Raw genomic sequence first — 23,715 nt, 5'->3', positions numbered from 1 at the left:
AAATTCTCTCCCTTCCTTTACATTGGATGTCCGTGACGTTTCACTTCGAGCACTCTTTTTCTATTACATAACTTCCCCTTTCATGCATTTTGTCTTTACTACACTTGTGCATTTGCACCGGTATTATGTTGTTGTTTTTTCTCCTTAATTGTTCATCACGTCTACTTGTTATTATCTTTAATACTGTGTACTCACGCCTGATTGTCTGTAACGCGTTAACTAATTACATTTCTTATTGTGTATGATTGTATTTCTAGCTTGTATTTCACAGGTTTCTTATTCGTTCATATTAGTATTGGCTTTATTCTTGTTTGTATTTTTTATATGCTGTACTTGGCTGTTATCGGTCGTTCTTGTGTTCATTCTCTTTGTTTATTGTTCCATTAGTTATCTATATGTCTGTTGCCTGTTCTAGCTGTTTTCATTTACCGCTGCTCTCGCTGTTTTCTTGTTTTCGCTTTTTTGCTTCATGCTTGCTGTCACGCCTAGTTTATGTGTCTTTTTTCTATCGCCTTGACTGCTGCATTACCTCCCCTGAGTGTCTTCCTCTGTAGTGAAATAAATTTACATTTTGTGCGTGTGAATGGTGTACCAGCGCCAAGACCTATGGGTTGTTCCTGGGCACCGAAAAAATGGATTGATTATTATTATTATTATTATTATTATTATTACTGTTATTACTATTATTATTATTATTATTATTATTATTATTATTATTATTATTATTATTATTATTATTATTATTATTATTATTATTATTATTATTAAATGAAGGGACAAAGGAGGGACTGAAAGAGGAAAGGAAGAAAGAGGTGCCGTAGTGGAGGACTCTGGAGTAATTTCGACCACCTGGGGATCATTATAACGTGCACTGACAGCGTACGCACTTGCTTATAGCAGGACTCAAAATACGTACGCCGGAGGTCGCTTTGAGCTTTCATAGGCTGTCACTGAAAACGCCAGTACCTCAGAAACCTATGCCGAAACATTACATCGATACCTAGCTATGCGCCTGCATGACAAGCGTAAAAACACGTCGCACCTGCAGCGATATGAACGCGGAATGCGTGCGAGCAGAAAGAGCGCCGTTACCTCGGCGGCGTACGCTTGAAGCGCCTCTCGAAAACTGTCTTGCTGTGTAACGTACAGTCGTCCACCGACCTGTCGAGATCGCTCGAACTCTGTGCCGTCTGCGCTCCTCAGCCAGGAGAGTGACGCCTAGCCGCAGCTACCGGTTCGATGTAGCGCATGTCCGATGCTCAGACCATACTAGACCCTGTAGGCCATGCTCAGAGATGCGCTATCTCGAACCAGACGCTGCCGCTAGACGTCGCTCTCCGCGCTGATTAGCGCAGGCGGCACGGATTTCGAGCGATCTAGACAGGTCAGTGGACGACTGCACGTGCATCATGCTGCCCAACATTACTGGACGTACTAAGTTAATATTTACATTTACTAAAAGCAAGAAAAGAAAGGAAGCGGATTAAGTGATGTCGGTCGGGCTAACTGCAGCCAATTTGCATTGCTGCTAATATTGTTAAAAGCTAGCCTTCTGGAGCGTAAACGCAATTTTTATTTCATTTCTACTGCTGCAAGGAAGGCTGAAAACCATGCCACTGCTCACGCGTCTGCTGCGGTATTGAAATTCACATGTTCGCTAACTTGGAACATTTCTTTTTGTTTCTTCCCAAAACTTCGAATTAGTTTGCCCACCAGTTTTTATATCTTTCCTCTTTTTCGCACAAAAATATTAATATTCGGCCGTGCGAAACATTTAATTAGGGCTATAAATGTATGGTTTTGTGAAATGGAATGAACACCTATTGTTTTCACCTGCCAGCTTTTGGCTGAAGTAAACTCTCTTATCTCAACAGGAAAAAAATCCGCAATGCACACAAACTGTATTGGCTGGTCCCACTGTGTGAGCCCAAAAAGGGAGACTTTTTTCTTTTAGCCCAGTTGTTCCTTCACTTCTGGGAAGAACAGAAGAGTGACTGCGTACTGCATGCGCATGGTATTTGTAAGAGTTCACTTTGTTGTAGCGTACGGTTTCACAGGGAGGCAAGACCCAAGGTTTCGCAGGAGCAAATCAGATGTGTCCCAACCCGTCAGACGTTGATGGAATCCAAGCATCTTAGGCTTCGTTTCACCACCGTTATGAGCCACGAACATGGCTTGGTTAAGGGACACGCTTGTAGACTTCCCTGCAGAAGCACTAGGTCTGGAAATTAGAAAATAAGGTGCAGTACTAGCATTATATATGGCAAAAGTGCTTGCGTTTCCAGACTTGTTTGCGCCACGAATTAGCTCTATTTTGTAATTTCGTCTCAGAAATAATAAATATAAATCACAAGAACATTCTCAAACAGAGAGTGGAGACGTGAAGAGGCGACGCTCAGTGGGCTTGTAGCCGACACGGGGCTAAGTGGCAGGGAAAATCTAAAAAAACTTGGAGAACCTTAATTACCTTGAGTTGTGACATGCGACAGCATAAGAACCGCGTTGTGAGCTGTCATGCATGACCCCATCTGCCACCGTGCATCAAAGCTCACATTCCATGCATTGTCACACGCATCGTGCACTAACCTTGGCAGGTGACAGGGTTCTTCCAGCGGCAGCCACTTTCCCGGTCACTTCCTCCTCTCCAAGAGAGGGGATTTATATTTTGCACTTTCCAACCTGCCTATCGGGACAGGTGGCTGGTCACACCTGGCTCTTCTGTGCACCGACCTTGGCAGGTAGGAAGTTTGTGTCACCCCCGACTTTTCGTCCCAGCGGGGCTCTTATGCTATCGTATAATATTGCGAGGATTAATTGCACTGGCGTATGTGTCCGCTGTGAGTGGACGCAGCAGAGAAGTGTATCATACACGGTCTCAGTAAAGGACATCGACATAAACCGAAACAGTGTTATCATCCGCTCGTAGCCACCAGCTTTACATAGAGATATTCAACGTACACTTCCACTATTTCAGGCCATCTCCTGTCCTCTTTTCCTTCTTGTCCCGTCCTCTTATATTTTTTCTTCTATTAGAAATTTGCAAAATTAACAATGCCTCCAAAGTTGGAGAATATTTTACTTTTCACGAAAAGTGCGCCGTCCTCGGAATTCACAAAGTGCACCACATCGTTTAGTCACGTTATGTCCAATGACAGCAGGTCCACTGTTCTCGCCTCGTGTTCTTGCATAAACGGCTGCTTGGTTGAAACTTTCCTGAATAGAATTGTTTATCTGCAGTGCGATGTTTGTGTGCTGGCTTCGAGGTAGTGCGTTGTAAGCACGCCTCAAATGTGTTCTGTCGGTATCACGGCTGAATTCGGCATTTCTGCAGATTTCGGCCTGTAACATGTCAACATTCTTGGACAAAAATTCTGAATATTGGAAAACTAAGATACTGGTATAGAAATATTGAAGGAAAGGGTCCGTTTTTCAGATATGTAGCAAAGTGTTTCTTTTAAAGTGTTTCCGTCGATCGCGTCCACTAGTTAAGACTGCCGTAGAAAGCCAATATGGGACGCTTTTGACGATAGCAAAAACGTTAATAGCAAAACAATTGAAGCCTGCCGACGAGAGCATCTCCGGCTTTATTAATGGGTATTGTGAATTTTTGCAAAAAGTTAAAGAATTGCGCTCAGAAACTCTTTGCCGTTCAAAAACGATTTTGTCCAGAATTGTTGGACACGCAAGTATTCCCTAAACTGCAGCGCCACGCCAGTTTCGTATTTTTGTTCCTGTCTCTCGATGGTTATTCTTAACTACGAACTCTACAGTCCGTAGTTAGCTTCTAGCCGAGTATCGTCTTGTAAGGTTGCTTGCTTGATGGCTACAATAGAAGCAAGTCTCCAACGTCTGCTTGTTCTCTGCTTTGCAGGGAGCGGACGCTGTCCGAGCTGCGTTACGGAGTGGAGCTTCTGGTGAGTAAAGTGACTCTCCTCGAACCCCGGCTGAGCCGCATGGACATCGCCATCGGTCGCCTAGAGAGGGCGCTGCTCAGAGAAACGTAAGCCCCGAAGCGTCCGCAAGGGCACCGAACTTTTCTCCCGGTCAGAAATGTGCAGCTTTTTATTAACTCATTTCGCATATTTCCCAGGCCAAGAGGCGTTACAAAAAAAATAGTAAATCACAAAAACATTTATGCACGACCAAAAAAAAACAATAAGTTTACTAAATGGCATATAGTACAGCGGTCTTGAAGTTTGTAGCGTGGGAGATGGCAGCGATGGTGAGAAGAGAGGTGGCTCCAGTCAGCGCTAGTTTTCGGAATAAAACAAGCGTGATACATTTTAGTTCTCGAGAATTGTGCACCAGTTTTAAACATGCGATCAGAATGAATGAAATGTGCAAAGGGCGAGCAAAAAGGTGATCGTTTTGGAGAAGGTTATGGTGGCAAATTCTGCGAAAAAGACACAGCCGAAAATCTTCACGGTGGAGAGAAATGTCCGGCAGCATGGAGGTCTTTTTCATCGAAGTAATGCTGTCGTAGCGGGAATAGTTAGATAATATTAAAGAAGTGAACCCATGGTTTGTGCTCCACCAGTCTGCCACGGCAACTTTTGGACCATTTGAGCGTTTTTTCTCCAAAAGCATGGATGTGCAGCTTGAGCACGGCTGACCAATTACCAGGGTGGCCATGAAGGAATTTAAGGATGCCAGGGTAACTGCCATTCCCCAGCCCTAAACGAAATTCTTCCGAAGGAGAAACGATAGTGAACACAATGGCGAAGAATGTTTATGGAATGCATTTTGCGCATAGAACCATAAACTTACAACATCGAGCGTTGTTCGTAAATATGGTCCTGATTTGTGGTTTCATCATGTCTTAAAACGCGCTGTCCAAAAAATGCACACGTGTGGCGGCTTCATGAGAACAAGAACTGCGCAAAAAAGGACGGGACAATAGAGAAGCCACTAACGGGTGGCTTTGCCTGTCTCTGACTGGCTGGTTTTGCCCGATCCGTCAATTTTGTCTTCTTTGTGCATATCTCCCCGTTTTTGTAACATAAAGAAAAAGCTTTTATACGACATTTAAATAAACCGGGACTATCCCTCGGATAGTTCACTCTTCGTCAAAACCACTCCCGAGGCTAGCGTTGAGGACGTAGACAACGCATACATATGCGTTCACAAGGTGCAGCTGCTGCTAACATGACCATCGTTGATCAAAGCCATTCGCTCGGCACACTATCTAGAAAGTGCACATGAACAAATGTTGGGTATTAGCCTTTAGGGGCATGTAAATAATAAATATTTCTGTATTTATTTGTTTGTACTCCGAACATTTTAGTTATATTCTATTCAACCAATCCTTCATCCTAAAGCTCTTCCGGGTCCTTAGGGTTTGTAAATAGTAAGTAATAAATATATTAATGTTTGTCTTTAACGGATTAAATGGGAAAGAAAAGGAAAGGCCATCATACTCCTAATGTAAATAAATGGCAAGCAGGATTAGCATCGCTGCACCAGTTATGATAACTTACTCTGGAAGACTTCTTGTTGCGTATTTATCTTCTCTAATAAAGTGCAGAAAAGGGCAGCAAATACATTGCGCATGTCATACAGTATATAGGTACGCATTTTGGACACGTAACGCAGCACAGCACAACAAATCAACACTGATTCCTTGCCCTTGCATACACTGTAATCGACACAGTCATAGGGGCACTGGGCCACTTCCCAATGAGACTCGTATTAAATAGGCAGTCTTTTTGAAATATACGCAGGAAAGATCAGGAGGCTATACACCGCAGCAGAGACAGGACAGAGGGAGTTGACCACCCTGTGTCGTCACCTCCCTCTGTCCTGTGTCTGCTGCGGTGCATATCCTGTTGATGTCTCACCAACTGGCCTGCACATCTATCCTCCTAAGTCACATGAAAGAGATCTCAACTTCGCGAGCCATACAAGACCATGACGACGATGCGGGGAAGTCCATCTTCTCCTGGCAACCAGCTCGTGAAGCAAAAGTGTGCTGGTTAATGATATCCTGCTTGCTTTTTTTTAGTAGTTACCTTTTGTAGAAATGTATTTTTTTCCTGCCATTTCTTGAACATTGCGCAACTTGTCAGCTTTGGGTCGCTCTGCTATCTTATGCCCAATTTTCTTGGACAAAAATTTTGAATATTCAAGAATTTTAAGGTGCTGTTATAATATTTAAGGTCATGCTTCATTCTTGCGATGCATAGCAAAATCTGTTTTTTCATCACTAAGTTTTTCCATCACTAAGTTTTTAAGTTTTTCCATCACTCGCATTGAACAGTTCGGTCTCCCATAGAAAACCAATGGGGAATCGATGAGGATAGAAAGCCTGCCAACGGGAGATCGGTGGATATACTGTGAGCCACCGCTTGCACAGGCGTCTTTTATTCGGGAACAGCCGGGCACACAGCGCGCGCTCCCCGGAGCCCAGGCAAGCGACGATGATGATGATGGGGATATACAGATGAAAGAGGTGAAAGTTCGCGCAAAGCGCTCACACGAATAGTTCCCCGGCAGGAAAGCAGCCATCCTGGCCGCGGATTAAATAGAAGAGGGGCGACGGGTGTAGAGTTTCATCCGCGATACATGAACCACTTCTTGAGAGCGGCGACGGCGGTCGATGACGGGGTGCGAGGGAACAACGGCGTAGTTCACCGGAGATGTTTGCTGGACGACAAGATAAGGTCCGATAAAGCGCTGGCGAAACTTTGCGCACAGTCCAGGCGAGCGAACGGGTGTCCAGAGGAGGACCTCATCTCCGGGTCGTAAGGAGACCGTACGGTGGTGCAGGTCATAGCGGTGTTTGCGGTCTTGCTGAGTGGCTTCCGTGTTGACGCGGGCGAGGTGGCGTCAATATGCCATCCGAGAAGCGAACTCTTCGCTCAGAGACGCAGACGGAGATGCGGGAGCAGAAAAGAAGGCGGTATTGAACAATGACGATGGAACATGGCCATAAACCAAGAAGAAAGGGCTGTAGCCAGTGGTGCGTTGAACTGCGGAATTGTAGGCAAATGTGACAAAGGGCAAAATGTTGTCCCAGTTCTTATGGTCAGGCCGAATGTACATAGATATCATGCCAGACAGGGTACGGTGAAAGCGCTCGATGAGACCGTTGGTTTGAGGATGGTTGCTAGAACATGTCTTGTGGACAGTGTTGGTGGCGCGGAGGACCTTTTCAAGCACATGGGACAAAAATGTCTTCCCACGGTCGCTGATCAGGACACGAGCAGCACCATGGCGCAACACTATCGCATGCAAGAAAAAGTCGGCGACTTCAGAAGCTGCACCGGAGTGAAGCGGGGCTGTTTCAGCATACCGCGTCAGGTGGTCAATGGCGGTGACAACCCAACGGTGGCCAGCTGGCGTAAGGGGAAAGGGACCAAACAAGTCGATGGCGACGGTGTCGAAAGGCACGGATGGGCAAGGAAGAGGCTGTAGGAGGCCGGCAGGAACGGATGTTGACCGCTTGCGACGCTGGCAAGACACACAGGAGGATATGTATTTGGCGACGCTAGTAGAGAGCCCAGGCCAGAAGTATCGGCTCTTGATACGGTCATACGTCTTCAGGTGACCCAAATGACCGGGAGAGGCGTCGTCGTGGTAAGCCTGCAAAACTTGAAGACGAAGGGAGCGAGGCACAACGGGAACCCACCGGTGACTCGTAGGGTGGTAGGTGTAGCGGTAGAGTGTGCCGTGCTGAAATCTGAACTGGCGAAGCTGGCGGCGCGAGCGACTGTTGGGTGCCGCTGATTGGCCTCGGAGACAATCGATGAGAGTGCGGCAGTATGGATCAGCCAGCTGATGGGAGGGCAAATCGGCGTGGACGTCGACTGGTGCAACAACAATGGGTACACAATCCAGAGGGAGGTCGGACGTCTGAGGTGAAGGGCACGTTGTTGAGGGGGCCGCAGCGCGAGTCCGGGAGTCAGGCCTGCTTCAGGAGTCGGGAGTCAGCTCCTGCTTGAGGGCTTGGAAGGCCTCTTCGCATTCAGTGGACCACAGATAAAGCGTCTCAGAAGTCAATAGTTTATGGAGGGGGGACGCTATGGATGCAAAATTACGTATGAAACGGCGGAAGTAGGACGCTAAGCCCAGGAAGCTGCGAAGTTCTTTCAGGCGCTGGAGGCGAGGAAAACTGAGGACAGCAGCAATTTTTTCAGGATCAGGTCGGATTCGGCCTTACTAACGATGTGTCCGAGTACTTTGATGCTTTTGCTGGCAAAGTGGCACTTTTTGGTATTTAATTGAAGACCGGCTTTCGCAAGGCACGTGAGAACTGCGTTGAGACGGTGCAAGTGCTGGGAGAAGTCGGACGAAAAGATGATAATCTCGTCCAGATAGCAAAGGCAGGTCTTCCATTTCATGCCCCGTAGCACGGTGTCAATCATGCGCTCAAATGGGGCCGGGGCATTGCACAGTCCGAAAGGCATCACATTGAATTCGTAAAGACCGTCCGGGGTAACAAATGCGGTCTTCTCCTTGTCTGATTCGTGCATGGGGATTTGCCAATAGCCTGAGCGGAGGTCGAGACTTGAAAAGTGCTCAGCGCCTTGGAGGCAGTCCAACGCGTCGTCGATGCGAGGGAGCGGGTAGACATATTTATGGATTATCTTGTTAAGGGCACGGTAATCCACGCAGAAACGAATTAAGCCATCTTTTTTTATGGACGAGAACGACAGGAGATGACCAGGAGCTTGTAGACGGTCGAATGATGTGGCGCGAAAGCATGTCTGCAACCTGGTCCTCAATGATCTTGCGCTCAGATGCGGAAACGCGGTACGGACGGCGCCGTACAATAGCTGGGCCGTCCGTCTCTATGCGATAGGACGTTACAGAAGTCTGGCCTAAAGCGGACGTGCACACATCAAAGAAGTTCTCGTGGGTCATAAGAGCTTCTAGTAAGGCTGTCGACTGCTCAGACGTAAGGTCAGCGCTGATGGCGGCTCCGAGCGCAGAAGAAGAACACGGAGCGGGAGTATCAGCTGGTAGCACAGCACATGAAATCGGGTCGGTGTCGAGAGGGACAGGTTTACCCTCAAACAGGAAACCAATAGTAGCATGGGTAGTAACATGGACTGGCTGGTAGTGTTCAGCGCCGTGATGACCGCGCAACCACGGACGAAAGATGTGAAGCAAGAGGCAAGAGCGATGCCTTGGGAGGTCCAGCGTGGCGAAGGCATGACTAAGGCATCGCCGTCAAAAGCGAAGTCTGAAGTTGCAAGGATGAGCTGTTCACGGCCAGGGGGCAGGGCGAAGTCGGCAGCAGCGACCACACGTGGTGGCGAACAGTCAGACCAGGGTGCCAAGTCTGGATCTGCTATGTGGATGAGGCGGTCGTTGCAAGAGATGAGGGCAGAAGACGACGACAAAAAGTCTCACCCCAGGATTATCGGATGAACGCAGGATGGAAGGATAACGAATTCAATATGATAGCGCTGGTTAGCGATGAAAACACTGTCATTGGCCAGTGGGGTGGATGAGCGTGCCGTTGGCTCCACGGAGAGGCGAACCGGTGTATGGAGTTGTGATTTTGCGCAGGCGGGAACACAAGGCAAGGTGAATGACGGAGAAAGCGGCACCCGTGTCTATGAGAGCTTGAGCCCACACCCCTTCAACACACACTGTCAACATATTCGACGGGCGGTCAGGAGGAATTTTAGAGTTCGCACGGCAAGCAGCTTTCCCTCCAAAAATTGCTTCGTTTAGTTTTCCGGGCTAGGAGCGAAGGGCTGCGAGGCGGGACGAAGAGGTGATGAGCGGCGAAAAGGTGAAGGGGAGCGGCGGCGAGTAGAACGGGAGGACCGAGTGATATCCTGGGAGATTAGAGGCGAGGGGGAGCGACGGTAAATTTGGGAGAACGGCGAGGTGGAAGTATCAGGCTGGCGCAGAGGTGCACGTTCGAAAGCAGCATAACCGCGTCGTTCATCTTGCTGTCGCCGGCGACAGACGCGTGAGACATGACCGCGGATCCCGCAGTAGTAGCAAGTAGGACGGGGAGTACGCCAGGCTGGAGCATAAGGCGTTGCTGGAGGACACGGAGCCACGGCAGCCACGTAACCGCAGACAGGCGTTGGAGTAGACGTAGGGACCGGGGCGGGTGGCCTCGAGGCAATGTCGGCATAGGTGGGCGGGCGAGAAGGTGTCTGAGGGGTGGCAGGGGCTACGAGGCAGGTGAAAGCGGCCAGCTCATCTTTGATTACGCTCCGCAAGTCAGATGTAGCAGGCGGGATATTAAAGGTGGGAGGGCCGAGAGTGGTGGGCTGCCTTTAGAGTTCCTCGCGTATCAGGGCACGGATGATGAACGGAGGTTCCCATCGACGAGGACGCTGCCATCACTGGGGTCTGGCTCAAGGCGGCATGACTGCAGCTCATCCAGGCGCTGGCATGTGGAGGTAATGGCAGATACGCTGGAGGGGTTCTGGGCTATCAACGCGTTGAAAGCAACGGTTCCAATGCCCTTAAGAATGTGGCGAACGCGCTCCGACTCAGGCATGTCAGCACTAACGCGGCGGCAAAGAGCAAGAACGTCCTCGATGTAAGAGGTGTAGGACTCCCCAGGCTGCTGAAGCCGCGCGGCAAGCTTCTTCTTGGCTAGCTCAGAACGGCCTGTCGGCGTGCCGAAAATTTGCCGCAGCTGCTGTGTGAATGTAGGCCAGTCGGCGATGTCATCTTCGTGATTAAGAAACCACGTGTTTGCGACGTCAGTCAAGTAAAATACGACATTCAGCAGCTTGTGGGAGTCATCCCACCGGTTGAACGTACTGACCCTGGTGTAGTTGTCGAGCCAGTCATTGACGTCGTCGCCACGAAGTCCGGCGAAGTCCTGAGGGTCGCGTTGACGGCTGGTGATGGTCCAGGCTGGGGCAGCCGCAGCAGCCGGGGAAGGCGACGGGGGTGAGCGCGTTCCGTTGCCTTCCTCCATACCTGAGGGCTGCAGACGCAAAAGACGGCCTGATCGGAGCTCCAGGGAGAGCGAAAGACGGGTCCGAAGCGAGAGGCAGGGGATACGAATAGCACCTCCACCACTTGTGAGCCACCACTTGCACAGGCGTCTTTTTATTCGGGAACAGCCGGGCACACAGCGCGCGCTCCCCGGAGCCCAGGCAAGCGACGATGATGATGATGATGGGGATATACAGATGAAAGAGGTGAAAGTTCGCGCAAAGCGCTCACAATACTAATTGTTATAGTGAAATCTTACAATTTATGAAAAAAAATTGCGTTCATAAACTTTTTTTCGTTGAAAAATGCTTTTGTCTAGAATTGCTGGGTACTGCATGGAGTGCAGGCTTTGTTAAGCCCTCGTTAGATTTTTTGTTTGTCCTCCTTCACTATCAAAGCTGCCAGTAGACGCGAGATGGTGAAAATAAAATTTTGCTTGAATTGAGATAGTCTATGCACGTAAATTTTATTTGTTTATTTACTTATCTATACACCCCAAGGGCTCTTTAGGGATTTACAAAGGGGGACGGGGGGGGGGGGGTTGAATAAAACTGAAATGGTTACAACAAGCACATGATTAAAAATTGCACTTCACAAGGTTTACATAGAGTAGTTTGTAATAAAAATTCATGAACACAGTTGAGTTTCCCCTTCCGGTGGCGATGAGAGGAAACTACTTGATGATGAAATCGGGGTTTCTTGATTACCCGGTGGTTCTACTCGCAAACATTCACATTACTCAAGGAAAGGAGAAGGTTAACTATTTATTTACAACATAGGTAAAAAAAACGAGAAGAAACAAAGCAAGGAGAAAACTATTTACATGACTAAATCGTGGATCAGACGAATTCAGCCCCCGCTCAACCCAGAGCGCTTGGTTTTAAACCCTCTGTCTCCGCCCTTAGCGAGGACAGCAACCAATAAGATAACAAACGACCCAGCTCGCCAATCAGTGGTCAGGGAAAGGAAAATAAGGATTTCCGCCAACTAATCACAGATTGGGGAAAGAGTGCTGATTAAACATTTGGGAAAGGAGAGGTTGCTATCAAACAGACAAACAGCACAAACGCGACCACCCTCTCCCACGGCACCCACGGCCCAGCCGTTACCACTTTCCTATCTCTTTCGCACACGCGACAAAACGATCCCTAAAGTGTTTACAGAATACACCGCACGAGACGAACACAGTCGTTACGGGAATAGTGGGTTTCCGGTCACTCGGCTAATACTCAGCCGTATCTCGTGCGCCCCCGAACCTCGTCAACCCCTTAACAACCACATGTCGACAGCTGTACATGGTTAGCGTTTTTCCCGGCGGGTCATCCCCGTGACGGCGCGGCGTAAACGAGGACGTCCGCCGCACGAAGGGGAGGCAGGGACGGGACGGGCCCCTTTGTTGGGGACTTCCGACCCCACTGGAGCGGCCTTCCCTGCGGACACAATATCAACGAGTTCGCGGAAAGGTCAGCGAACTCCACAAACACAGTAAACGAAGTTTCATAAAACTATCTTATTCGATACCAAGTTGTTAAGAAGGTCTCAAACATTTTTAGAGAGTCCTAAAAAATGAGTGTCTGCACTGAATACTGAGCATGGGAAGCAACACAGTAGATAATGCAGCCGTATACATCAAACTATAAAGAAAATGGAAGAACGAACGAATAGTAGTCAAAAAGAAAGTTAAACGAAATTAACTGATTCTTCGTCTCGTTCTCGGATCTTCCGTGCCGCGGGCTGCTGTTCGAACATTTCACATTCCAACCGCTAACAGTGCGCGCTCGATAGTGTTGCGTGGTGACTCAGTTACGGAGCTTTTTTTTTCCCCTGAAACCACGACGAACACAGCTTTATGTCGAACACCCGCAATAGCTTCTGTTCAGCCACTTTCAGCGGCATTCCCCCCGGTGGATCAGTCGCATCGTCGTTCGGCCACTGAGCCCATGGTTGTGCACTCTACACACGAATGCGCCTACACGGTAGTGAAAAGAGAGTACGATGTCCTCTAGCGCACTTATTTTTACAAAGGAGGGAGTACTGACAGATTACTCTATTTTTACTCCTTTCTCTATAGAGTGTGGCATCGAAGTTGCGGTCACGGCGGCCTCATTTCGATGGAGGAGAATTTCAAAAGGCGCCCGTGGGCTGCGTGACGTTGGCGCACGTTAGAGAACCCCAGGTGGTCGAACTTCATTCGGAGGTCCCCACTACACCGTCCCTCATAAAGGCGTTCAACCCCGCGCACCAAATCGCTGGGCTGTTTGCCTTCCTGCAGACTATAAGGAGCGACGCACTTAATGTGAGCCAGGAGTATTAAGAACACTGGTGCATCTTGCCGGAATCAAACTCTTATAACGCACTTATCCGTCGGTGCGCACAATTAGGACAATTTCTTGCCCGGAAAAGTTGTCGAACTTGTCACGGACGTTCCGTGTGAACGGATCAGGGCGAGCATTGAACGGTGCCCTGCAACATTAGTGTGTATAAAATGTGTGGCCCTCAACAGCGCTTATACTCTGCAGCTGCTTCGTCTGTTTTAAGAAGAGTCGTCTAAGTCTGCAGTTTTGCTGATTACGTGTCCACGCTATATTGAGCAATCAGAAAAACTGACAGTTTCCTTGCCTTCAGCGAACGCCTTTGAAAGGGAGCGCTTTAAGCAGAGCTCCAGCTTTGCTGCGGAGGGCGCACATTTCCTTCGCATCAAAACCGCTAAGCGGCGCATCTCTTTGTCTCACACCCTTCGCACTCTGCGTCGCACTGCCAACTCACAAGCTCGCTTAGCGCACCGCCTTAAACTCTACGCAGAGTTGAACACAAAGAGAGAGCCGCCAGTGCAACCACGTAACAGCAGTTAGCCATGGCACAGGCTTTCCTGCGACTGCGGCGACTCTTGGTGAAATTAGGGCTGGGAATGAAGGGCGCAGCTGCCTAATTGCTTCACTGTGCTGTCATAATTAGCTCACTCCGTACGCTTACGAGCTGCTAACCGCTGCAGCTGTAATAACCCGTAATACGGTGACTGCTTGCACACGAGGAACTGGCACCGCTCATTGTTCTCGCTTGTCTTGCCCTGTTTTTCGTGCTCTTCCTATCGGTATGAAAAAAAAAAGAATAAGCTATCGCAAGCGTCACACTCTTCCGGTAATAAATGAGAGCGATATCTATATTGAGCAACGGACCCTCGGGATGTGACGGCCACTCCGAGAATGATCCCCCGATTCATGTCGGAACACTGGACACATTGTCCAGGGGGCCCGCTCTCTGGCTCTCTCGATTACGTTGGCTTTGAACGTCAGAAAGTGTTTATAATCCGCTTTTCCCTAATACAACAAACTATTGTCATTTGCCACGTGAGTGCTGTATGCAGCCAACTCTGGGCAAAAAGAAAAGGTAATTGAACAGAAGCACGTGAGCACTTGCATTTGAATGTCTGACGTTAAGTTTTAATGTTCTCTGCATTATACATAATGCCTATACGCCTGAGGTGAAGTTGAGTCGCAAAAAAATACCTTTGCGCGCCTCACGCATCTGCAGCGTTGCTTCACAAGCCGTTAAGTTACCCCGTCCAGAAAATGACGCCTGGAAAGTGGCATTCCTTGGTCCAAGCGAAATTTAGTACATGTTGGCTGCCAGTTGTTGATGATGATGATGAGGATTGATTTTTATGGCGCAAGGGCATCTGCAGCCAAAGAACGCCATGGCACAAGGCATTTTCGATTACTCAAGGTGGGGTGAAACACCCATTTTCCAAGCATCTCACTCCTGAAAAGCCGAGCACCAGGCCAGGGGAAAGCTTGTACCTATTAGATCACCGGTGGATATCCGGCGGCACTGGGGATCGAACCCCGCCCCTCCCGCATGCGAGGCGGACATGCTCAGACCACTCGGCCACCGCTGCGGTCATTTTAATCTCGAGTCTTTTTTTACTGCTTCTGTATTCTTCGGTGCAGTGGCAAGCATGAAGTTGCTGTACTAACGGCTTATTTTAAACAAACAGCTAAAGCTGAAAAAAAGCCTGCAATCTGCGTATGTGTTCTGTCTCCCCTTTCCCCACAGCAACACTGCCGAAAACGGTGGGGTACCGCTGACGCGCTTTCCGCCTAGGCCGACTGGTTACCCCGCAGGCAAGGTGAGTGTGCTGTTACAGACAACGAACATTTTTTTCGTAACTGGCACCACTCACCACTGGCGAGATACTTGAGGTGATCTCTTCAGGCATGACCCTCTTCTGGTCAAAGCGTTCGATGGCCGCTCATTAGTATAAGTCTCTGCTAAATATGGTTGAAATGATTAGTTTACATGCGAGTTCTAACCAAGAAGGCTTCAACGGCAGCAAGCGTTTAGAGCTCTCAAGCTGATGATCTCTCAGCAATCTTTCGGCATTTTAAATATTTCTGCCTCCATATTTTTTTTTGCTTCCTTAAAACACCGAGCCTCTCGGATATTATTTCCTTCTCGTAAGTGAGGCCGTTCCAATTTTTAATGTCCCCGTCAGTGCGCAGGGCTTACCCACAGGAAGAGCAGTGTTGCCACGTAGGAGCGCGCAAATATTAGAATATTTCAAATAGCGAATCGAATCTGTTTCTATTCTATTCGTCGAAAAAAATAAATCGTGCATCTTCAAAACTGTTCGAGACGTACTGAGTAGATTGTAACGTTTTCAAACACTTTTCCGATAATTGCCATCAACTTCAAGTAAGGATGCCAGTATTTTTGTTCAGCTATATTTCTTAATTCGGCGACCACGCTGTCATGCATGGTACCATGCTGCCGCGATCGGTATGCACAGGTTGAAGGGTTCAGGCTTGCAACTCGGTGAATTCGTTGTCGGGTTCATACGTGGCTTCCGATACGTGGATACGTGGCAGGGCCCAGGCAGGTTCAAGAAACGCTGCCTCGATACCCGATCTCGTAGACTGTGGCTCAAAAGTAGCTCTCATCCGTCTTGTGCACTGAGATCTGACGCTAGTTTAATAATTTCCGTCATAGCGAAAGGTAATTTTTCTATTCGCATTTCTCTAACACGGTAATAGAGTCACTATGCTTATTTCGTATTTCGACTGCCTAGTGGACACCAGTGCTGCGTCTTTTACCGTCTGTAGCTACAACTGCATAAGTAAGCCGTACCGCAGCGCCTTCGCTGTTTCACGCCATTGCTCGTTTTGTAGAAAATTCGCACAAATCGCGGGTATTCGTGAAAATGTTCGACTTGTATTCGATTCGGTTCTATCACTATTCATTCCCATTCGATTATGTTTTTTATGTAAACAATTCGCATTCGATTCGATAACAAAGCTTCTCTTCGTACACACCTATACTGCCATGGGACTCAGGGAAAAAGGTGACTTGAAACCTATGGTTGTCCGTCTCACAATTGTGATTTGAAAAATATTAGAGTCTGACTAGGCCAAGGGGTAAGAATAATGATTTGAAAAATCACTGTTCATGTACAGAGTAAGTATAATGGGGATATAGAGAAATCACCAGCCGCAGCAGCTCCTGCAGGAACCCTTTGGGTGCGTGCGTTAAAAGCCGCAATTCTCTACTCCTCCCCATGTACCACAGCACCACCTATTATTAACCTTCTTTTACACGAATTACTTGTTTCACCCGTAGGCGTATTATGTGCTTAACTTTTTATTTTACTTGTATTGCCGGATGACCACATTGTTCGTTTCGCCCTTTTGCAATGCGCTATTATAATTTTTGTTCGCCTTATTTTATGGCTGTGTAATCCCATTGTACTTTAGATTTTGTTCCCCCCTATGTAATACCCCAGCCAGGGGCCCTTAAGGAACAATAAATGATGATGATTCGTGCGCAGGGTTGTGCGACGGCGTCTTCGGGTGACGCGGGTGCGGCCTCCGCCGTCGAGCTGGCCTCCATCGGCGACCAGCTGCGCGACCTGAGGGACGAGCAGCGCTTCTTCCGCCACATGCTGGGAGACCTGCGTAACTACACCACGCACAGCTCGGACCGCATCATGGGTAAGATCGAGGCCTGGTTTCTCTGTGGCTTACAGCACACACCGTGGGAGTCGGGGCAATGAGGCCTGCAAGCAGTATAGCCTCCTGTCATAGCACTGCAAGATGTAGACGAACGGCTTAAAGCAGTCACTTCACGAACGGCCTAAAGCAGTCACTTCACTTGGGCGGGAAGCATGGTGCGTTGCCTGATAAAGAAACTCGAGGCCTTCTTCCCTCACCGGGCCAAACTGAACTTCTGGCAGCGGTGACGGTGGACAGCGTATACCTTTGACGTGGGAACCCCTCTTCCCTTACTCAAAAGCATATCAATGGCACGGCAACTCGCATGTCTGCTATGCCCTCAGAAATCGCCAGCGCAACGCATAACCTGCCCAGACCCTGGTCTCAGTCCTGATGGAAATGTAACTTCGAGTTGCTCGCAGGGTAGATGATGCTGGCACCTAGAGATGGCGCACGGCTCGCTCGCACCACAGGTGTGGCCAGCGCTGCCACAATGGTGCACTCGCCATCATGGCCCCGTTTCCCACGTACGCCACAAGCAGGTCATCAGAGCACCATTTCTTTAACTGAAGCGCTGTGAACCCCGGTTGCCCAAAAAGGCGGCGTTTCGCCTTCGCCTTCATTCGCCCAGTTCCACTCGGGTACTAGTCTGTTTGAAGTGGCGCTCCATGCAGCCACAGGGCCTCGAGCCAGCCAAGAGATCAACACCTGCACACGATTGCTCACTGCGTTTCATTTCGAGTGCGTTTCATTTCCACCTTGTGACATCATCATAACCTGCAGTGCATCATATCCTCATTGCTTAAGAGGTCATGTGGCTTTGTAACGTCATCACAACCGGGCCACCGTGAAAAGTGACAACCTGGCCACCGAATCTTGATCAATCTGCTTACCTTGGCAGGTGGACTCACAAAATTTGTAATTAGGTTCACCCCCGAAATTTTTGAAGAAGGCCCACTCCATAAAATGGATCAATGTTGATGGGTTGGTGTAGTAAGGTTGATTAGTTAGGTTTGATTAGTACAATCGCATATTAAAATGTAATAAAAAGTGCTCGAACAGTATGGAAGGTGATGAGTCATGCATACCATTTAAAGGCAATGGAACAGGTCGGAACCGAAATTTTGGTGGGAAAATAGCAAGAACGCCCGACCCGCGTTCTAGACACCACAGCAAGCAATCTAAATGCTATCGCATTTTCTGCTTTAGCAGTGTGGTTAAGAAAACCCGAAGTTTTAGTTTTGCCATTTCAAACGCTCTGAGCAGTCATGCGTCGCGCGTGCAGCCAAGCTGGAGCAGCGCGGCGTGCTGTACGCGCGGCCGGCAGTCAACATCCAGACCAGCCGGCCGGTCATCGTGGGTGGCAAGACGCCAAGCGTCGCCGGCGGCGGCGCTGCACACCTACTGCGGCCAACCTTGCTGCCCTGGGAGCGGCAGCCGGCGCCCTCTACCGGAGCTGGCGGCGTGGCCAGCGTGAGGCCCCTGCACGCGGTCGAACTCAAGAACAACCATCGGTCCCCGACTGTCTCCGGCACCTCTTCCTTCCACGGTCAGGCGGGCTCCAACGCGCACAGGCGCCAGGACAAGGTGCGGGGCATCTTCGACCTGTTCGGAGCAACGCGCACCAACATAGCCAAGCACCTCAGACAGGTTCGTACCGGCCGGACTGTGAAATCTCTTAAAGAGAGGAATAAAAGGGCACTGTTCACGGTGTTAGTACTGCCGATATCGCATGCACTTTCTAGGATTCTCTTCTCAAGACGTACTTAATTCCCCTTTTTAATTTGGGGTCAAAGCGACAAGCACTCTTAATTGGAAAGCGCATTACGAAATCTGCATGCATTTCATTTATGCCTGCATCTTCAATGAGATGAAAGCCTTTATATTTTTCTCGAAACCGAATCTATAAAAAGCCTGCACTTACCGTCAGTGAGATCTTTACCTCAAGCAATCCCCTGCGAAGATTGATAAGGTTGGTTTGTAGGGGTTTAACATCCTAAAGCAACTCAGGCTATGAGAGACGCCGTAGTGAAGGGCTCCGGAAATTTCGACCACCTGGGGTTCTTTAACGTGCACTGACATCGCACAGTACACGGGCCTGTAGAATTTCGCCTCCATCGAAATTCGACCGTCGCGGCCGGGATCGAACCCGCGTCCTTCGGGCCGGCAGCCGAGCGCCATAACCACTCAGCCACCGCGGCGGCTACCGCGAAGATTGATAAATCAGCTCCCACAGCTACTGATGATCTCGGCTGATATCAATGGCCATATTCTTTCTTACTGCCATTGACACCATCCATTCATGCAGTAAAGGCATTCAGTATTTAAACGACAAAAATAGTTTAATTTCTTCATTCGTTCCTGAATTGTTTCAAGACAAATTCCTAGAGCACTTTCTAAAAGGCTGTGGAATTTTGACTCTTGGCAAAAGCTCTGGAGTTCCATTTCCGACTGCGAAAGCCGCATTCCGAGAATACGAAACCTGAAAAAAGGATTCACGATACCAGATGGCCATGATTAACCCGAAGGCTACTTCTCACGGTGGGTCTTAAAAGCAAGATGTTTGTGTCACACGTGTCGAACTCGTCGTTGTTTTTATTATTTAAGTTAGTTTTACTAAGTTTATTGGCGCAAAAGCAACTGAGGCTATGATGCGCCAAACAGAATGTATAGCTATTATTTAAGGTAAGTGACGTATATTGTAGCGTGAGCTACACTGGCCGAGGTTGAGCAGTTTCGCGTGGCTCCTGGAGAGCCGTGCTGTGCATGTGCGAGGAGCAGTGACGTCACACGGCGCACAGCTGGCGCGCCGGAGCCGCCTCCGCCACGCGCGCCTCGCCGGTCTGCGCATTCCAGAGGAGTGACGTTATAGCCGCGGCACACGCACTGGCGCCGGCGCGTGCCCAACTGCGCGCCTCATTGCGCAGTAGCCAAGTCTTACGCTGCGCCGGAGCCGCTTGACAGCGCCTCTCATTTTGTGCGCATGCGCAGAGGTACCAGTGGGGGTATACATATAGCAGGGCGTTTGCCAGTGTGGTATAGCCATGGAGAAGGAGAGCGAAATTGCTGCTCAGCGGCAATTGATGTTCAGCGGTTCAGCGTAGCTTACGCTACGTTTATCCTGGCATAGCCGAGTTAAGCCACAGCTAATTTTTTTCCAGTGACATTTCAAACGGCCTTGTTCCGTGCAGGCTACCGAGAACGTACGCCGAGACACCGAGGTACCTCTCTCACGCGTCTCCGAGCTGGCTGACTCGCTGGACGCGCAGGCGCGCAAGCTGCCCGACCTGAGGGCTGAGCTGGCCGAGTCCGCGGCCGCCGCCCGAGTGCTGGAGCTGCGCGTCTTCACCGAGGACGCGTACGAGCCACTGAGAGCCGCCGCGTCGCTGTCGTCACGCGCCGCGGCCGACCTCGAGAAGAGGGTGCCGCCCATGCTGCAGAAGATGGCCGAGACGGCCACGGGCCTTCGCGCAGCCCTCGGTGACCTCAGGGGAGCACTGGACAACGCGACGGCGACGGTAGCGCCCAACGACGCCTACTACGTGGCCCTGAGCGAAGAGGACGACTTCTGGAAGCGCTGAGGGACCGCTTCAGGACAGTGACGCGTACCAGACCTCGCGCCGTGGACGAGACTGACCGCTGGACAGGCGACGACCTTCCCTTTGCGTAGGCACTTGCACAGCGCACGTGCGTCTTTGGCTGCTTAGCGATTGAGTGAAGGCCTGATGGAGTTAGTGGAGACGTATACCTGTTTTACATACGCCTTGTTGCGCACGGGCAGTGGTCGTACCCGGCCACGCGCTTGGCACTACGCATGCGCATCTCCCGTACGTGAAACAGGTTCACGTCTCCGCTAGTACGTCTCCGGTATGCTAAATGCGTTGAGCCGCTTAGGCTCGTAGGGGTGACCCCGGTTCACAGTCGCTCCCAGACTCCACAATACATTTTGAAATAGCCAAGATCATCTGTTAGTGCGTTTTCAGTGGGTTTGCTGGCCTCAGATGTCGAATGGTTTCCGAGCTTCGAACGTTCGAGGTATCCTTTACAGAAGCGGGCCTTGCTGCAGACCTCAAGAAAGTATCCAGTCACGTACCCAGTAAGCGATAGCGCGTGTCTCTGCGTCACTAAGGTGACTACTTTTGAGTCCATGGAGCACTGACATAAGTCAACAACTGCATCCATTTTCGTGGCAGTGAGAAGAACTAAAAACATTGCTTTTTCATACTGCCTGGCTTCTCTCGCCCGATATTTCGCGCAGGCGCGGACTTCGAAGTCGGGAGTCGCTATACATCGTTTTGTGGCCACTGAGTAAAGAGCGAAGCCTGGCCTGCATGACATGCGCTTCTGGATCACCAACATGCCACCTCACGTCCTCATGCTGCAAGCCCAGTACCACATAACTCCATTCCAGTTGATCGCTATATTCTCATTTTTTTCTTCCTTCAGTGTTGCTTGGGCGTGACCGATTTCTCGCTGTCTCTTTAATTTAACAGGCACAGTGCGCAAGAAAAGCGAGTGGATTGTAATTCGAGGCTAAGGATCACCGCGCCTCGCTGGCACTCCGTTCTCTGTGCACGTGCTTCAGTGAAGACAGCCTACCCCAAGAGTTCCAGAGAGTGCGCTGTGTGCCGCATGACGACTGCATTCGTGGTGCGCTATAACTGTGGGTGATATTTGAATGGTTGTTCGAAAATAAAAATGGTTTGACCTTTAACAAGAGCACAGGAATGCATTTTCACACAGCGTCGTGGACGCAGCTTCAAAGGATCTTCGGCCTCTTGGTGGAATGTTGCAGTTTCACCATTTTCGGTCCATTTTAGCTGCAGAAGTTAGCATAGCGCGTACATCGCGCGACAAAGAGGATACTCATTATAATGAAGGTGCAATAACCAAAAACATCGCTGGGTTCAATCAATGTCCATAGGCGTGCGCAGAGGGGGAGTGAGGGTACCGTGGGCAATGGCCCCCGTAACAGACGTGGGGAAGACGGGCCGCAAATTTTCTACCACATTGTTATTCCTTATGGAGAGATATGTGCACGCCTAAGCCAATGTACACTTAATTTTACTCACAATGAGCCAGTATTGTTCACTTAGTTGTTTATTCAAGCAACTAGTTACAGGCCTTGAGGGAACGGAGTAGGGGGAAAAATCATATAACTACCAAAGTAATATATACGAATATAAAACGGAAAATTGAATTCAAGAAAATAAATACGAAACTTGAGTGCAAGAAAAACTTCACAGGTAAAACGTAATAACATTGCAAGGTAGATATTGCATGAACAGGAGTAGTGGGATAAATGTAACGAAAAACGGCAAAATACGGGACTATAAAAAGAGCACTTATCAGTATACAAATGGAATCGATTATAAAGCGCACGAAATGAATTCTTTTTGGAGTTCGTTTGTTTTTCTCGCGAACTAGACTGTTCAGTAGTGAGCAAAAGCGGAGGGACCACGGCTCCGGGAGCGGGAGCGGATGCGGGGCCGCACCGCGGCGCTACTGTCCCGTGCCGCACGCTCGCTGCGAGAATGCCCGGAGTGACGACAGACTTCACCCTCGCCTTCGCGCGGGTCGTGGCGCGGGTGCTTATCACGCTTGATGAATTGCTAGTGCGGCGTTCGGCTACTGTGACTGCAGCGACGAAGGGGAGCGCGCATCGCAAGGCGCCTAAAGACTCTGAAGGTAAAATAGGGCGAACTGTTCCCATATGCCTTCGTTTTCGGCGCGCCTTGACGGTTACGCCTCGATGCCGTGCCTGTGTCGGCGTGCTGTTGGAAGGCACGCGCGGCTTCCACTCGGCTCCTGAATCATTAGGCTGAGACAAATCCATCGAGGCGTAAAATGCAAGGCACTGTGGGCATTCAAATAAGTATTAAAAATGTTTGGCACTGAAAGGCTCTTCCTTGTTGTGAGAAATAACCTGAACCTAGCATTGAACTAATAATACTCAGTGAAGTTGCCATTAACGACATTCACACCAGCAGCTCGGTGCGGCATCGAATGATACAGTGATGACACAACGTCGGGGCGAGCACGAAGAGTCTGCTACTATTGTGTTACGGCAGTCCACAGCTGATCAGCTGTGGCCGTGCTAAGATCCCATGCCTCGAGTTGATTCTTGATCAGCCCCCACAGGTTTCGATGGGTTTCAGATCTGCACCTACTGGTGTCCACTCCAGTGTGCGAATGCCCAGCTCTTCCAGCAGTGAGCCCACGAGGCGAGCTGTGTGAAGAAGGCTACTATCCTGCTGGAAAAAAAGCAGCCGTCACTCAAGGGGCCACCAAGCACGGAGGGGACCAATTCCTTTTGAATGATGACATTCTACGTGGAGGCTTCGAAGCGGCTCTCGATGCGCTCAATGGGGCCCAACCATCCTTGCCTATGACACTCGAGACATTGACAGCGCACCTTCCACTAGACAGGATGCCCGTCGTCTGCACGGGCTACAACACAGGAAGGTGGACAGAGACGTAAAGATAAAAAGTCAGCCAGGTAACACACGATTCCTCTAGGCCGATAAAGGCACTAAGATAGATTACAATTGTCCTGGATAAACAAAATTATGAAATTTGACAGGTTCACCGTCACACTATCAATTTTTTTACAAGTTGATATGCACTGGGTAAGTGCTGGTCTTGAAAAAGAGAACGTGAAACACAATGATACCGTACTGATGGACCGTCAACATGGCAAGCACAGATGTGCAGCTCCGAAAGGAAGCACGATACTGATAATTTCAAGTTGTTTTGGAGTAAAGTTATTTATGGTCGATGAGCGCTAAAAATAAGGTCAGTGGTCAGCCCTATG

At 49.4% G+C, this 23,715-nt stretch overlaps 1 protein-coding gene across 1 annotated transcript in view; it reads left to right on the top strand.

Annotated features, from left to right (window-relative positions):
- Positions 1 to 21,613, top strand: part of LOC144128016 (uncharacterized) — a 33,297-nt gene extending 11,684 nt beyond the window's left edge. Inside the window, exons 2-6 of the mRNA XM_077661068.1 lie at positions 3,872 to 4,000; positions 14,971 to 15,043; positions 16,739 to 16,901; positions 18,187 to 18,551; positions 20,093 to 21,613. Coding sequence (XP_077517194.1) covers positions 3,872 to 4,000; positions 14,971 to 15,043; positions 16,739 to 16,901; positions 18,187 to 18,551; positions 20,093 to 20,482 — 1,120 coding nt within the window. The 3' untranslated portion in view covers positions 20,483 to 21,613. The remainder of the gene's footprint in view (positions 1 to 3,871; positions 4,001 to 14,970; positions 15,044 to 16,738; positions 16,902 to 18,186; positions 18,552 to 20,092) is intronic.
- Positions 21,614 to 23,715: the final 2,102 nt, after the last annotated feature.

This window comes from Amblyomma americanum, chromosome 4, assembly GCF_052857255.1.
Source record: "Amblyomma americanum isolate KBUSLIRL-KWMA chromosome 4, ASM5285725v1, whole genome shotgun sequence".
In the NCBI taxonomy this organism is placed as follows: Eukaryota; Metazoa; Arthropoda; class Arachnida; order Ixodida; family Ixodidae; genus Amblyomma; species Amblyomma americanum.
This window is presented reverse-complemented; position numbering and strand designations above follow the sequence as displayed.